This window comes from Polypterus senegalus, chromosome 14, assembly GCF_016835505.1.
Source record: "Polypterus senegalus isolate Bchr_013 chromosome 14, ASM1683550v1, whole genome shotgun sequence".
NCBI classification, from domain to species: Eukaryota; Metazoa; Chordata; class Cladistia; order Polypteriformes; family Polypteridae; genus Polypterus; species Polypterus senegalus.
The window spans coordinates 12,641,426-12,659,421 of NC_053167.1; the positions used below are offsets into that span (position 1 = coordinate 12,641,426).

At 37.1% G+C, this 17,996-nt stretch overlaps 1 protein-coding gene across 1 annotated transcript in view; it reads right to left on the bottom strand.

Moving 5' to 3' along the window:
• The window catches only part of LOC120515071, a 52,367-nt gene that overhangs the window by 26,939 nt on the left and 7,432 nt on the right, over positions 1-17,996 (bottom strand). Inside the window, exons 2-4 of the mRNA XM_039735793.1 lie at positions 17,140-17,484; positions 4,606-4,932; positions 2,790-2,906 (exon numbers count right to left, since the gene is read on the bottom strand). Of these exons, the coding sequence (XP_039591727.1) occupies positions 2,790-2,906; positions 4,606-4,932; positions 17,140-17,484 (789 nt within the window). The remainder of the gene's footprint in view (positions 1-2,789; positions 2,907-4,605; positions 4,933-17,139; positions 17,485-17,996) is intronic.

Here is a 17,996-nt window from a genome sequence, read left to right on the forward strand (position 1 = left end):
AAAAACTAATCATAACCCACCCAGAAAACTAACCTTGCATGAGTCGAGTTCTGGCATGAAGTGATTAGGAACAGGGTGGAGAGGAGGTTACAGTGCCTTGAAGCCATGGTTAACTGCAAAAGCACACGAAATACTGTAGAGCACAAAGAGTTCACAGGTAAAGCATGCATGTCTGACTGAGAACAATGAATAGGGAGAGGCTGAAGACATGCTTAAATACAGTAATCAGCGCGTATGAACCAGAAGGGAAATGAAATAGAGCACAAAGAGTTCACAGCGAAAGCACGCACGTCTGACCGAGAACAATGCAACACGTGCGGAAATCATCGGCGTGCACAAACCGAGAGGATAACTGACTTGTTCGTATACCGAGTGTGTGGTCGTGAACCGAGGCAAAAGTTTGGCAAACTTTTTGGTCATAAACCAGGTTGTACGTGTACCGTGACATTTGTGAACCGAGGTTTGACTGTATTTTGTCTTTTTTCTCTTTTTTCATCATGTAAAGCACTTTGAGCTGCATAATTTGTATGAAAATGTGCTATATAAATAAATGTTGTTGATGTTGTATGAAGCTATTTCAGGTGATGTGATGTGTGCTGTTTCACTCTGTGCACCTGCTACAACCACCTGGCCCCTTTACTTTAAACCTCCTCCTCCTCAACTGAGTTTGCAACTTTACAATTCCCTGTTAAGAACATTCAGGATCTGATGGCATCAGAAGAATCATTCTCCACTGTCTTATATTTTTGTTCATCGTTTGCCTATTGCATGCCTCAGTCCCTATCTGATCATCTGCCATCAATAACTGGGACTCTTTCAAGGGCTTTCTATGCTGATAAATATCAGCGGCACTTCTTTTCTTATTTCTTATCTCTCTAAACTCATAAATACATAAACAATAAGCAGTTAAACAGAAACACAGCTATAGTGACACTGTGTTTTTTGACCACTTTTGCTTCTAAAGGGAGCTGTTTCACTCTGTTCAGCTGCTGCAGCTTCTTGACCTCTTCACCTTCATTCTCCTCCTCCTTGTCTGAGCTCTGCCCCCCTATAATTCCTGGACCACAACTTTCACGACCTGATGGCATCAGAAATATCACTCTGCACTGTATCTCTTTCTGACACTTAATCTGCTATCAATGGCTGGGGCTCTTTCCAGGGCTTGCTGTGCTGATAAGCTTTACAACATTTCTTTTCTTATCTCCTACCTCTATAAACTCATAAATGCTTACATAAAAGGTAACAAGATAGAAACACAGCTTTAATGAACATACAGAATATAGATACAAAGAAATCCTGAAAAAAATATGTTTTAATCAAACATACAAATGCAGCACTTAAAAATGTGCATGTAAAAAAAAACACTTTACTGCATTCAGTGTTGCTAGGAACCCTATACATTTCAGGTAAAAAAATTACAATAAAATAATTATACACTATTTTGCCACATTTTTGATAGTAAACCGTTGCAGACAAAATGAATTAAACATATCTAGGGAACTGCATCCACAATGTATCATAAGACCCCATGAGAGCTATAAATGTTATGTCACAGGTCGCTAATGACCTGAGGTAAGCATACAAGATTAATCAGTAAATATCATTTAGACAACATTACATACCTTGAAGGAATGAATGCAAGCTAGAATGCAATAAAGTGACTATACATCTACAGAATAAGAAATTATAAATGTGTCCCCAGTGAATATCTTTTTTGTGTTTGTACAGAAACAGGAGTAAGAAGTACATGAGGCAACCTGATTTTTGTTTTTTTTTTAATTAAAATAAAGTTATGTATATTCGTACATTCTTGATTATCACCATTATTATTTATAAAAGAGTGGTGACATGTTGGTTGTTGGGCAGACAAGCAAAACGCCAAGCAAAAGTTTCATTGCACTCTACATAAATGACAATATTAATACCATTACTACAATTCTAAATGGCCGAATATCATCTTTGCTAATTTGTCTTTTAACATAGTAAAAAAGTTAGTAAAATTTTAGTAAAACCTAAAATCTGGATTACTTTGCCAACAGATACACACCAAGCTAATATGGACCTTTTATGAAAGTATTTATTTGATATTTGAACTTCAGGCTTCATACATTATATCGTTTATGCCTACATTTTGTCATCTACTACTAGAATATAAAAAAGTTTCTGTTTTAACAATGTGTTTACACAGATAACTGTAGAAACAGAACAGACATGAAATGCGTGTGTTCCAAACAACGATCTATTATTTCCACTCTAGAACTCCACTTCACTCCCAGAAAATCAATCAAGGCATGAGCTGGGAGAAGTTCGTGCACGTTCTAAGTCGGTGGGGGGATGGAATAGCCGGCTGCTTGCAGCCTGAGTTTATCAGCACATTTAGATGACAAAAGACGCTGGTAGAGAGCTGTGAACGATTTTAAGAAGCGATTTAAGGTGGGACGGATTTACGAGTTTTTTCGTAGGCTCTGGTAATTCTAGTGTTAAAGAACATATTGTTGGCCAAAAAAATCTAAGTATTCCATTTACCAGATCATAGTTTATTTTACCATAATGAGTTTTACATTCATTGTAGCAGCTGAAAATTTTTGATGAATACTTGACCATGATTACCTGTTACAAAATGTGAAAAAGTCTCAAAATTAACATTTCTCATAAGGAACATCATTTGCTCTTCCAGGACATATCAATGTTCTTGAGATCTACTGTATAAATCAGTGGTTACCAGTTTTTAGTCGTATTGGTACTGATTAGCTTTATCTAAGTAGATTTCTTAATTGATAGTGGCTTACCTTTCCTTATGTAGTGGACATGAATGAAGACTGCTCCTAGGACGGCTAATGTCAGAAACATGCTGGTCACTGCTGTGCCTGCAATCATACCTACACCATGAGAAGCTGACGTTGCTTCTGTAAAATTAAATTGAAATTCAGAGAAATACATTTTGTCTAGGAAACAATAGTAAGTACTACTGTTTTCAGACAATACAAAGGCTCATCTGAAATATATTCAATTGAGCATTTTCTTGTTTCAATGATTTGACTGGTGAATTGCCAGATAATCTAGACCTTAAGACACACTGACCCATCATGATAATATCCTAGACAGTAGTGTGTCTTTATTTAAAGTTGAAAAGACTAATAATCTGAAATATTAGGCTGAGCATATGCACCAAGATGATCAGAACAAATGTTAAGAGCTCAGGCATAACTGGAATGTAGAAAATCTGATGTGGGTACTCTAAGATCAGGCTTAAAGATGCATTACAAAAAAAAAATACAATATACTTCATACCGTGCAATTCATCCATAGCACTGCTCTTGAAATGAAGTAAAAAGACACTGTATATTATGTGTTCAACTCAGACTGATCTAAAGTCAACAACACCAGGCAAAACATACACTCTTTAGACATACAAATGTCAGTTTAGACTTTATGGTCATTTAAAATGATAAGTTCCACCTCAGTATGATAGTTTGTACAGTAAAAATTTAGATTTTTTTTTTTGGGGGATTTTAGTGTGGAACACATATTAATATGACCCAAAAACTGTGTATGCATACTCGACAAATGGATATCAGGTATCAAAAAATATTGCTCTGTAATTGGGCCTATTGTCATGTGAAAAATTTAAATTCAACGAATTTTAAAGAAATACTGCAAATTCCATTTTAAAAATATAAATGTAATGACTGGTGCAAGTTAAACTGTTTGTACATATTTGGAGACATCTGACTTATCATTTAATTTAATATACAATACCTAAAACTGGGTGCGAGCTAAAAGATAAGCAGACTGAGAAATATAAACACTGATGACTAAACAAAAAAAAAAGTGCATGATTTTTCGTATACCATATATACTCACGTTTAAGTTCTACCGTGGATACGTTTGGGTTTGATTTTACTGTATAATTTCCAGTATTTTATAATGTCGGCCATATAAGTTGAATGCGGAAAACTCACAGTATTGATCCAAGAGATAACGATATGGGAATGCCCACCTGAGAGAGTAACCACGAAGCACACGGCCTTGTTTTCTATGTATTGTGCCTATGTGACCACGCGGTAATACCCAAACTATTCTGAAGTGAATAGTTGTGTGTTTTTTATATCTCACACCCTCATACACCCTTATCGTAAGAGCATCCTTTATCTACGATGGAGCGTTTGATCAGAAGAAAATATGAAGCTAGTTTTGAATTAAAAGTCATTCAAGTGGTGAAAGAAATTGGTAACTGCACTGCTGCAACAAGAAGATGTAAAAGAAAAAAATCTAAGTGTCATATTTTTGAATGGGCATATTAGTCGGGGTCTGATTTTATGATCGATTTTTTGGGTTTCAAGACCCGACTTATAAGTGATTCTATACGGTAACTCAAATTATTATATGTGGAGTTGCCCACACCTACGCAGAGAGCTGTGTCGAGCTGTTTTTGCACTGATGATGCATGAGACCCACTAACCTCAAAACTTAAATTAATGTTTCATTGGCAAAGCATATTCATGATTCCCTACTAAATCTGTTGCACATAAGATAACCCTTTCCAATTCTCTCCAAAAAAAACAACAGTGCATCACTTACAGAAAAAAATAAAATAATTCTTACCTACAACAGTTAGGGTTGTATTTATTCTAAAAGGAGAGCTGTAAGATTGGTGCTTAATTTGACAAGTGTATATTGCCCCATTTGCTTCAGCGGTGGCCCTAATCAGAATTTGACTCTGGACACTTAAAGTCTGGTTCCCATAAGCAACTGGGATTCCAGTGCAGACCCCTTGCGAAACAGGCAGGCTTTCAGGCAAGGCTCCTTTTCGAATGAACCAGGCAATATCAATTTGCATTGGATAAAAGTTCTGAATGTCACAAACCAGCATCTTCTCCTCTCCAATAGTAACAAATGGAAATTCAGGCGACAGTGTTACTGATGGAAGAACTGCAAAAAAACAAAAAACAAAAAAAAAAAAACAGATACATAAATAAATAGGGTGCAATGTGTAAAGTAAGGGAACAATGATGGGAAAGGGAAAAAAGCAAAAGTACTTTTCTTCCTTTGGAACCCTCTGCTTTGGTCAGCTAAGACTCTTTGACTCACTGGATGATCCACCTTTGAATCTTATAACAATCTCATTCATTATGTGCAATACTATTAACTGTTTTTTAATTATATTTGCTCAATTCTTTTCTTGTTCCTTAACTAAATTATTGCATTGGCTTTATTCTTTATCTTGCTAACAGAAATATCCATGCCCATGATAGCCTATAAGGAAAAAGCATAATCATTTTGCTCAATTTACTGTGTCACAAGCTTTTTCTAGCTACGTCATCTGCACTAGAAAAAAATTCAGTTCTTTATTCCATCCGAGGCTGAGACAGGTGAGTACTGATACTGGTGCTGGATAAGGTAAGAAACATTGTTGTTTTACTTATGGACTAGTAAAACTGAGATCTTACAAAAATTCAAATCCTGACTTCCAACAGATACCTGCCTGGTTAAACTAAAGGTTCATCAACATTTTGACTCTGCCAAGCGCATATGAAATTGGTCTCTGGAAATTCCTAGTAGCTGAATGAACACCCTTAGGTTTTACCCAAAGTTGTTGATTATACAGTATCTGTGTGGATACTTCCAACGTTTGGCAATAAATCATGAACCACTGGCAGGCAGCTTAAAAGGCCTGGCTTTCCACAAAAATTATGCAGCATTTTCATAAAAATGAAAATTGTAAACTTGTTTTGCTGCTTGCTCCTTTTGTAGTTAATCCAGTTATTCTGATTAGTTTTCTGCTCAACTAATTGTGATTGTTTTTAGGTCTCTCATGGCTTTTACAGTAAATTGGAGTCTCATTATGACCTTAGCTTCAGGATGACAGGTATGTGTTGGGAGGACATTTGTGTACCTGCAATTCAGTGTTGGTTTCTGATATGATAAACCTGGGCTCTACAACAGCATGAAATAGACACAGAAAAGTCAGAAAATGTGTGAGAGGTACCATTTAAAATGATATACCCTGTGGAGGCCAAGATCAATCACTTTTAATTTTTATTGGCTGAAATGAGTATGTAGATGGTACCTTTCATCACAGCCAACATACCAAAACTGATGTCTCTCTACTGTAGACAACAAGACAATAATCACTCACATTGTTTCACTTCATAAAATGAAGATCATAGGCAGGTCTAAAATGATATCCAATATGGTGTTCCACAAGGCTCTATCCTGGGTCCGCTGCTCTTCTCAATCTACATGCTTCCGTTAGGTCAGATTATCTCAGAGCACAACGTGAGCTACCACAGCTATGCTGATGACACACAGCTGTACTTATCAATAGCACCTGATGACCCTGATTCTATTGATTTACTAACACAATGTCTGACTTGTATCTCAGAATGGATGAATAGTAACTTTCTCAAGTTAAATAAAGAGAAAACTGAAATCTTAGTGATTAGCAATAATGGATACAATAAGGCTATTAGAAATAAACTGGATACATTAGGATTAAAAGTCAAGACGGAGGTAAAAAGCTTAGGGGTAATTGTTGACTGTAATCTGAATTTTAAATCGCATATTCATCAGATCACTAGGACAGCATTTTTTCACTTAAGAAACATAGCTAAAGTTAGACCTCTTATATCACTGAAAGATGCTGAGAAATTAGTTCACGCTTTTGTTTTCAGTCGACTAGATTACTGCAACGCACTCCTCTCAGGACTACCCAAAAAAGACATAAATCACTTGCAATTAGTGCAGAATGCAGCTGCTAGAATCTTAACTAGGAAAAGAAAATCCGAACACATTTCTCCAGTTTTAATGTCACTACACTGGTTACCTGTGTCATTCAGGATTGACTTTAAAATTCTGCTTATGGTTTATAAAGCTGTAAATAATCTCGCCCCATCTTATATATCGGAATGTCTGACACCTTATATTCCAAATCGTAACCTCAGATCCTCAAATGAAGGTCTCCTTAGAATTCCAAGAACAAAACTTAAAAGAAGTGGTGAGGCGGCCTTCTGCTGCTATGCACCTAAAATCTGGAATAGCCTGCCAATAAGAATTCGCCAGGCTGATACAGTAGAGCAGTTTAAAACACTGCTAAAAACACATTACTTTAACATGGCCTTTCTATAACTTCAATTTAATCTTAATTTAACTTAATCCTGATACTCTGTATGTTCAATTTCCTCATAATAACTATTCATGGTGGCTCTAAAATCGGTACTGACCCCTACTCTCTTTTCTGTTTCTTTTTCCGGTTTCTTTGTGGTGGTGGCCTGCGCCACCTCCACCTACTCAAAGCTTCATGATGCTCCAACAATGATGGATGGATTAAAAGGCAGAAGTCTACGTGACCATCATCATCATCAGGCCCTTCCGTGAGAATCCTAAATCCAAAGAGGACTGTTTCATTTATGTTAGGTAGAATGCCCAGAGGGGACTGGGTGGTCTCATGGTCTGGAATCCCTACAGATTTTATTTTTTCTCCAGCCGTCTGGAGTTTTTGTTTTTTCTGCCCCCCCTGGCCATTGAACCTTACTCTTATTCGATGTTAATTAATGTTGATTTATTTTGTTTTCTTATTGTGTCTTTTTTCTATTCTTTATTATGTAAAGCACTTTGAGCTACTGTTTGTATGAAAATGTACTATATAAATAAATGTTGTTGTTGTTGTAAAAAAAACGTACTGACCTTCAAATTATTTCAGTTAAGTAGCATCTCACCAGAAATAGGATCCTAGTGTTTTTCAAACAGACTTGGAGTACAAAGGCAACATGAGAGCAAATCAAGGCAGCAGCCATCAAGAAAGAGCAAAGATGGGAAAAAAGAGACACATGCAACAAAACATAGGGGTGCTGCGTAATTGCCACAGTTTTGTGTACAGGAGTTGTTAATAAAGAACTTTAAAAATTTAAGGAACTGCTGATCCTGTCCATTTTGTATTCAGCCAAAAATGCTGCTTCTCATTAACAAACAAATATCGGAAAAAATGAGAGCATGACTTTACATTTTAAACAATTTACACAGAAAAAAACAATAGTTTCTATTTAATTTATTTTTTACGATCCTTGCAGAGGAAAACGTGTTGCTTTGCTTTTCATAATTACACATTAAAGTAGCCTTACAGGGCCAGGCATGAATCTCAAATAAGAATACATGTGTGGTGGGAACTCGTTAAAAATTTGTGGTAAATAGCGGAAAAGGATAAGGCCCCAGGGTTTGCTCCTAAAAACCCATCCCCGGTTTCTCCAGTCTATGCACTTTAAACAGCAAAATAAACTGAACAAAAGACTTGATGCTAAGAGAAAGTAACAAAGCTAAAATTGTTGTTATCAACTGAGAAGCTCAGTAGCACAAAGTAATTTGTAAATTTGTACATTTTATGAGTGCTGTGAGAGAAGAGACGGACGGATACACACTTAGACATGAACACACATATAGCATGACTACATGGCATAACAACAGTAAACAGAATTTAGATACGCATTGTGGTGTATACAGTATATATACTACATGTTGAAACTCTGCAGGTTTGCACTTCCTTTTAGAAGGTAATGTCAATTTACTTTATTCATTTAGATGTATAGTCAGAAGGTGGATGTTGTGTAGCCTCATCCATACTTTTTCTGCGATCATTAGGCAGATTTATTGATTTGGGTTTTTTAAGTACTGAAATCTGCATCTCCTCAAAAGTACAACAAACACCACTACTGCAATCATTATATCCTACCAGAATAAACTTCATTACTCCCATTAATGATTCCTGTATCTTTTCATTTCTGTCCTTTTTCTCAATGTAATACACATCTGCTCTCATTACATTCAGTACATCCACCACATCATCTGATATCACACTCATTCTGCCAATAGTCCATGTCTCAATCCTTACACTCTTTTTTTTAAACATTTTCTCTTCCTTACTACTTCCACATATCTTTCCATCAAGACAGCCTTTGGCTTTGGCTAGATCATATTTTATGATTTCAATTTGTAGAAAGCAGATATGGAGATAAAGTAGGCTACGTACAATTCATATGTAATCTTTCATTTTAGCAATACTCGAGCAGAGTGTAAGGCCAAATATTCTTCCTGACACCAGCTACAGTTTGCTTTTAATAAGCATCATTGATTATATTTTAAACTCCTATCACAAAATTTAGTTAACAGTTTTTAATGCAGGTGCTGCAGTGGTAGTGCTGCTGCCTCGCAGTTAGGAGACCCAGGTTTGCTTCCCGGGTCCTCCCTGCATGGAGTTTGCATGTTCTCCCCGTGTCTGTGTGGGTTTTCTCTGAGTGCTCCGGTTTCCTCCCACTGTCCAAAGACATGCAGATTAGGTGCACTGGTGATCTTAAATTGTCCCTAGTGTGTGCTTGGGGTGGGTGTGTGTGTGCCCTGCGGTGGGCTGGCGCCCTGCCTAGAGTTTGTTTCCTGCTTTGCGCCCTTTGTTGGCTGGGATTGGCTCCAGCAGACACCTGTGATCCTGTAGTTAGGATATAGCGAGTTGGATAATGGATGGATTTTAATGCATTATTGTATGCTTCAATTTCAACTAACGTCTTTGGAAGTTATTAATTATTTTTTTTTGTATATCATTTAAACTCCTGGGGCCTCATGTATAACGCCGTGCGTAGAACTCGCACTATAACATGGCGTAAGCACAAAAGCCGAAATGTGTTTACGCACAGAAAAATCCAGACGCAGGAATCTGTGCGTACTCCAACTTCCACGTTCTTCCGCTACATAAATCCCGATCAGCGTGAAAACTAACGCGCACGCACGCGCATTATGTAACGCCCCAAATCCTCCCAGAATTACGCCTATTTGAATATGCAAATCAATATAAATCGCCCTTAAGCGCAGCCTTCTGTGAAAAGACAATGAGAAAAGCCCGGGGGAAAATATAAGAATTTCAGCGAATACCAAGTGGAGGCAAATGAAAAACATACTATTTGTTCAAATAAACCGTGGTATAATCAACAAAAGGAAGTTGATCGAGTGACATAGCGTGTTGGAGAAACTTGAAAGCTCACATTCACAAATCGCACAGTGCCGGAAATAAAAAGAAGTCACATATTAAAGTCGCCGTGAAAAGCCGAGTTGTAAGCCCACTGTCTGAGTGTCATATGAAAGCTTATTAGGGTACAGAGAAAAAAGGCACACAGTGAGGAAAAAGCACGAAATGTCAACTTCAATCTCGACATTTCCACTTTAATCACGTAGTTTATTTTGTCATTAAAGTAGTACATCATAAACTTCATCTTAAAATCGTTTAATTAACCAGTTTCTCAAATCACATCGTAATTAAAGTAGCACTTTGCTTTGTTTTGTATTTGATCTTCTATGTGCTCTATGTGTGTGAATCACTACTTGCTTCTTAAACCGGCTCTCTTCCTCCGACTGTACACATAATCCATTACATTCGTGATATTACAGCTCTCTGAATAACTAAAATACTGAGATGTATACGTGATATCATTTTCATGATGATAGGAGTTAAAGCACGTTATTAAACATGTGTTTCACTTCGATGAAATAATTTATTGCAGCAGTACAATCAGGGGCGGCTCTAGGCTTGTGGTGGCACTGGGCAGAGGAAGAATCGGTGACTCCTTCGCACGCCCGTCAGTAAGGTAGCTTGTGCACGGTGGATGGCCATGTCCGTTGCGGACACTGCATAGCCGCCTCGTGCTCATGACAGAAGCATTTAACTTTTGCCGAAATTTGTCACTGCATTTTTAGCTGTGTTGTTATTTTCTCTTTCTGTTTTATATTCAACACCGTAACTGCAGTCAGTGCTTTTCTTTCCCCAAGTAACCGATCGCCATACAGTCAGCTCTGTAATAGAAGTTAAGCCATCTGTAAGCTTAGCGCCGATTCTTCAAAACGTTTAAAGAACATTGAAATATCTTCGTAGTACATGTTTAATTATTCTATCCTTAAAGACACTCCCAGTGAAGAATATAGATTATTTAAATGAAGTTAAAGTTTTATCTGTATAATTTAATAAACATATTTTGCTGAATTTCACCTTATAAATGATATCGTTTCTGTTTCTGAACCGCGAGGTCCGTACAGGAAAGGCTTTAAAACATTTTGCAGTGGCTGAGACAGCGTGTCCTTGAAGCTGTATACCGATAATTCTCTTTCCGATCAGCTGCTGCTGTGATTCACACTCAGATACAGTGATAGAAATACTCTGAGTGGTGCAGTGAGAGAAATATTGAAAAAGATGATCGCTGTGGCTACTCCTAACAAGAGGAGCTGAAAGAAGAAGAAGAAGAAGTGAGAGTAACAACGCTAAAGCAGTTATGGTATTTGGAATACTATGGCTGTTCCCTCTACCATTATATTGTTACAAGTTAATTACAATCAGATGCATTACACTAATAAACAATATGCGGTTAGTTTCGGTGTATTTATAAAGCCGCGTCAGGAAAATAAGGTGTAACCACACAGGAACAGTAGTGCTTTGGCGCTGGGTGCCGTCAGTGTGCAAAACCGAGCGGAGACCTTGCGTACGACAAGGTATGAGGTACCGTGGAAAAGTGCGTGGATTTACGCCAAGTGTAGGTTTTATACATCGCGATTTGAATGTGGAAAAGTTCTTACGCAACGTTTCTGTGCATACGCACCGTTTATACATGAGGCCCCTGATGTTTTTAGCCATTGATAAGCATGTGGTTTCTACATCCTATCTATCTATCTATCTATCTATCTATAAATACATTTTTCGCCCACAGGTGTCTGTGTCTAGCATCTAATACTGTAGCTTAAACATTCAGGGTTTATATAGTAAACAGGAATTTGCGTTTTCACCACCTCAATAGTATGGCAAAATACTAAATGTAATCCAGATGGCCCAGATTTTCAATGAATGAAGACATTGCTAAAAGTTAAAAAAAAGAGGCGGTACACCAGGGGCCTCATGTATGAACGGTGCGTATGCACAGAAATGTTGCGTAAGATCTTTTCCACATTCAAATCACGATGTATAAAACCTACACTTGGCGTAAAGCCACGTACTTTTCCACGGTACCTCATACCTTGTCGTACGCAACTTCTCCGCTCGGTTTTGCAGACTGGCGGCACCCAGCATCAAAGCAATGCTACTGTTCCTGTGTGGTTACTCTTTATTTTCCTGACGCGGCTTTATGAATACACTGAAACTAACCGCATATTGTTTACTAGTGTAATGCATCTGATTGTAATTAACTTGTAACAATATAATGGTCCAGGGAATAGCCATAGTATTCCAAATACCATAACTGCTTTAGCGTTGTTACTCTCACTGCACCTTCTTCTTTTTTCTTTCAGCTGCTCCCTTTAAGGGTTGCCACAGCAGATCATCTTTTTCCATATTACTCTCACTGCACCACTCAGATTATTTATATCACTGTATCTGAGTGGGGAATCACAGCAGCAGCTGATCGGAAAGAGAATTATCGGTATACAGCATCAAGGACACGCTGTCTCAGCCACTGCAAAACGTTTTAAAGCCTTTCCTGTACAGACCTCGCGGTTCAGAAACAGTTTCATCCCAAGAACTTTAAATGCACTCAATCAATTGCTCCTTGTAGAACTGTTTGTACTTATAAGTACAATTACCCCACTCTAAACTTGCAGTACAGTTATAATATTGCACAACCTGTGCCACTTTATAAAGCGCGTATTTACATATGATGACAATATCATTTGTAAGATAAAATGCAGCAAAACATGTTGATTATATTATACAGATAAAACTTTAACTTAATTTAAATAATCTATATTGTTAATAATTAAACATGTGAGGACACAGTGCTGCAGCACTTGCATGTTTCACGTATTAATCCTGCCTCGCGCTGTATATTTGCTGAGACTGGCATGACACTGGAAGGATAGATAGATCGAATAATTAAACACGTACTATGAAGATATTTCAATATTTCTTAAAAGGTTTGAAGAATTGTTGTTGTAAGCTTACAGATGACTTAACGTCTATTACAGAGCTGATTGTGTGGCAATTGGGTATTTGGGGAAAGAAAAGTAAGGACAAGAATTGAAGGTTAGTACGTTTGAAAGAGAGTACTGCTACAATAAATTATTTCATCGAAGGTCGCGCATGGTGCAGCAGCATCTTGTATGAGACATGAACAATCACTGCGCCATCGTTTTCTTAATAGCATGCTTTCATTCCAATCTTCATGAAAATGATATCACGTATACATCTCAGTATTTTAATTATTCAGTGAGCTGTAATATCACAAATGTAATGTAGTCTGTGTCCTGTTGGAGAAAGAGAAAGAACGGAAGCACGTAGTGATTCACACACATACAGCACATTGAAGATAAAATACAAAACAAAGCATTTAACGTGCTACTTTAGTTACGATGGGATTTGAGAAACTAGTAAATTAAACGATTTTAAGATGAAGTTTATGATGTTCTACTTTAATGATAAAATAAACAATGTGATTAAAGTTAATATTTCGAGATTGAAGTTAACATTTCGTGTTTTTTTCCTACTCTGTGCCTTTTTTCTCACTGTACTCTAATAAGCTTCCATATGACACTCAGATGGCGGGCTACGTCTCGCCTTTTCACGGTGACTTTGATATGTGACAACTTCTTTATTATGTCAGGCACTGTGCGACTTTGTGAACTTGAACTTGTTTCTCCAACACGCTATGTTACTCGATCAACTTTCTTTTGTTGATTATACCACTGTATAAACCAACAAATAGTAAGTTTTTGTTTGCCTCAACTTGGTATTTGCTGAAATTCTTATATTTCCCCTCTTGCTTTTGCCATTGCCTTTTCACAGAACGCTGAGCTTAAGGTCTATTTATATTGATTTGCATATTCAAAGAGGCGTAATTCTGGGAGGAGACGGGGCGAGACAGAAGGCGCATGCACGTGCATTAGTTTTCACTCTGATCGGGATTTATGGAGCGGAAGAATGCGTAAGTTGGAGTACGCACAGATTCCTGCATCTGGAATTTTCTGTGCATAAGCACATTTTGGATTTTGTGCTTACGTCATGTTATAGTGTGAATTCTACGCACGGCGTTATACATGAGGCCCCAGGTGTTTTTGCACTATTAACCTAAAGATTCCCTCTCGTGCATATACAAGCTTGATAGGTTTTATGCTTGAATACTTGGATGTGTGAAATTACCAAGAAATTGCCAGATAGCAGCTTTTTCAAAACTCCTTGTACATACTGGATGACTTCAAACACTGTACGGTACACATGGAAAATATAGAAGTGCTGGTATGGAGTTTCACTGAGTACCAGCCTACTTCAAGCCCTGCCTGAAGACACAGTAGTACAGCAGTGATCTTCAAAGAGTTCAACATTGTGAAGTGTGAGCAACCACTCCCACAACAGTGCTGCTCTCTAGTGGCAAACAGAGGAATAATTTTAGAAAATTTAAAATGAAATCTTAAGTTTCTCTCTGTTTAAGAGTGAACAGTCAGAAAAACAACTCTGGATTTTTCATCTAACCACAGACAAAACTCAACATAGTGGCATTTTTAGCATTTTCTTTCAAGATGGACAATGGTGAGCTACAAAGTGTCGTGGAAGAACTAGAATCCTTAGACATGCATATTCATGTTCCGCTCAAACCCTGAGCCAAACCACCTACACAAAAGCTCCTGCTGTAGATGACAATGACAAATTCTGGTAACATTTACAATGAAAGTAGGGGTCCAAGCCCAGGTCAACTCCACTTTCTCCGCTATCATCACCACTCACAACCACTTCATACCTCTTTGTCTTCCAAGACTGTAGATGGTGGTGATGTGGTTATTATGGAAGAATCGATAATGGGTAACCTGAACTTGTGGTTACTTAACTGTAAACGTTTCGTGTCTTGTTTTCCTTGTGCACCTTTTAACATAATTTTAAGCATTAGTGATACATTGTTATTACTTCTCCTAATTATGCAGTTATTTTATGTCTATCCATTTGACAAACTTCAAATACCTTTAGTTTTCTAGTGCCAATCCAACATGTTGAATATTCACAAAAACACAAGAAACTTTTTATTTGATACGAAACAATAGTGTCCCCAAAACACACTTATAGAGTGAACCAAAGAAAATACAAGAATAACTGGCAAACTGCATACACCAGATTAAGCTTAGAATTCTGTAAAGATCAAACGGAAATATTTCATTTCCTTTATCAGACATTAATAGGGATAGGTTGATGATCACATTGCCCAAAATAAAAAGTAAAAAATACAATACAGAAAATATAACACTTTGATTTCACAACAATAAACATTAATTCAATAGTAGAACATAATCTTTTTTATTTCCTATTTTTAAAAAACAACATCAAGAGTCATTAATAGCTATTAAAGTGTATGGGTTCATTAATAAAAAGAAATTGATTAACACTGACCATCAGTTCATCCTTTCCCCACAGTTCAGAAGAGGTTTTAGAGGTTTTAATGAATGTCCACATATAGAAAAAGAACAAATTAGCTCACTCAGGATATTTATGGTTATCTTGATTACTAGGCTAAATAAAAACACATTTTTACCTATTGGTTGAAGTTATACTCCTGCACCCTTAAGATAACAGGAAATCTACTTTATTATTATATTCATTTAAATGTAATTGGTAAGTTATATATATTTAGAATATGGCTGAGAAAAGTATGAACCTGCCATTAACTCCTGAAGGGATAAGCAGCAACACAAAGTAACCAAGGTGCGCTTTGAATTCAGTAACAGTTAAGACAGGTAAACTGAAAATAAGTCTTGGATTTCAAAATATCGTACCTGTTTATATACAGTATGCAGAAAATTTCTTAATTTGTTTTGGAATGAGCAGGAAGTCTCAAAATGTAATACAATTAGTGCAAACAGCAGAAAATGTAAACAAGTGACACAAATAAAACAATAGACGATGCATGCAAAATAGGAGTGGTGTCAGCATTAACATGTGGCATGTGCAAAACAAGTGGGGTGGCACCATTAACAGGTGGGTTGTGCAAAATCGGAGTGGAGTTCATTGAAAAGGTTCAAAGTGAAAAGAATTCTAGTTGGTGGAAAGAACTGTCAAAGTCATTTCTGAGTGAAATTTACATAAAGTATCTATCTATCTGACAGAAGTTGCATGAAGACTGGAAAAGTTCATTCTTTTTCATTTGAAATATGTAGGTATGCTCTCACAATTGAAGTATATTGTATATAGTGTCACACACGTGCGCTTGGGAGACAGTTTACGGGCTGAAATAGATGCAGTTACCCACTGAACTGGAGGTTGGCAGTGCCCTCTAACTCTTCTTTGCTCTCTCCCGGCAGAACTGAATAAACCGCCCAATAACATCACTTAGGGTTCCAACGCTCAAGATGAAGCCTCTTCCTACACATCACTTCCAGTTTCAAGCCTCAAGATTATGCCTCTTCATAACATCACTTCCCGCACACCCACCTATATATGATTACCCTCATTTGCTTTTGTGCCAGTTCCATTTTGAACTGAGTCTGTAAAGACATCATTTCCTTTTTTTCTGTGCGACAGTGTTTTGTGCTTGTTTTACAATAGCTATCAGAGCGTAGGTGAGCAAATAGACTACCTTTTCAAATCTGCTTTCAGCTCTGATGCAGTGGTTGTATTTAATAAAAGTAAAACTAGAAAATCAGTCCTTTTTTACACTGCAAGTAACAACCAATATAAATGAACATAAACATGGGAAAATGTGTGCATACTCATTTCTCTATCTTATGAAGGTGGGGATGAGTCAAAGTAAGGTATAAACTAGCCTTGTACTAAATGGCATCACACATAACACAATATGCACCAAAAATGTGCATTCCACGTATTAATGGTGCAACCTCTATGATTTTGTGTGCACCAATTTTTAATACCAGCACTCCTCAAATTCTGCATGTTTCCCCTCTTATTTTAAGTGTGCCACTTGTTTGAATTTTCTGCCATTTGCCCTTTAGTGCCAATGTAAAAACAACATTTTAAAATATTGAGAAACAATTGCTGATACGGGTAATCATCAGTCACAGTGGTCATTAAGAATTTTGTTATTTCAATATTATTTCAACATAATTAAGAATTATGTTATTTCAATAATTTACATGAGACTTTTTAATGCTGACTGAACCGAGACTGGCATAATGCTCTTAACTCACCAGAAACAGCCAAACGGAACGTAGAGGCCCCCATTTCTGGGGGGATAAACACTGTGCATGTGTAGTGTCCTGCATCTGAAAGGGTCACATTCTTCAGGTGCAGGGTTGCATCGCCTTGAATCAGACGAAGCCTATCCACCGTGCTGTGATTATAAAACTGCCACTCTGAAGTGCCATCAAAAGTATAAAGGGTCCTGTGGTCATTATCCACCGTGCTCACTGTCCACTTGAGTGCAATCCCATGCAGAGGAGTACCAAAAGGCACTGGAAAGGTGCAGCTGAGTGCAATGGCGGAGCCTGCTGTGCAGTGCTGTGGTGTAGGGCTGGTGTGCACAACCAAGGACCCTACAAAGAAAAAAAAATAAAAGAAACTACCTTTGCTTATCAAAAATTCTAATTTTATATAGCAGTAAACGCATTACACAGCGTCTTTTTGACACTTTGTAAGAATTAAAAGAAACAAAAGCAACCACAAAATAGAAAAGCAACAAGCAATAAAATAACAAATATATTTATACAGCTGCAATTTCAGTTTGCTACCTAAAAGTCTGAGGTTGCACAAGATACTCTGCATTAACCAATGTGATTATATGACATCTTTCATAACACAAATAATGAGTAAAATTCAGCCAATGAAAACTATGAGGCTGAATTAAAGTTAAAACAACTTGGAAAATTCTCCATTTTTTACCTTAAGAACCTTCAGTACATGTGAGTAAGACCACACTTAAAACCCCAATTAATTTTCTGAATACTTTCTAAATTGGGCATAACTGATTTAGAATATCACTAAATGCTCCTAGTAACATACTACAAACAGAAAGGTAGCATCCTCTGTATTATGTAGTACTGTAACA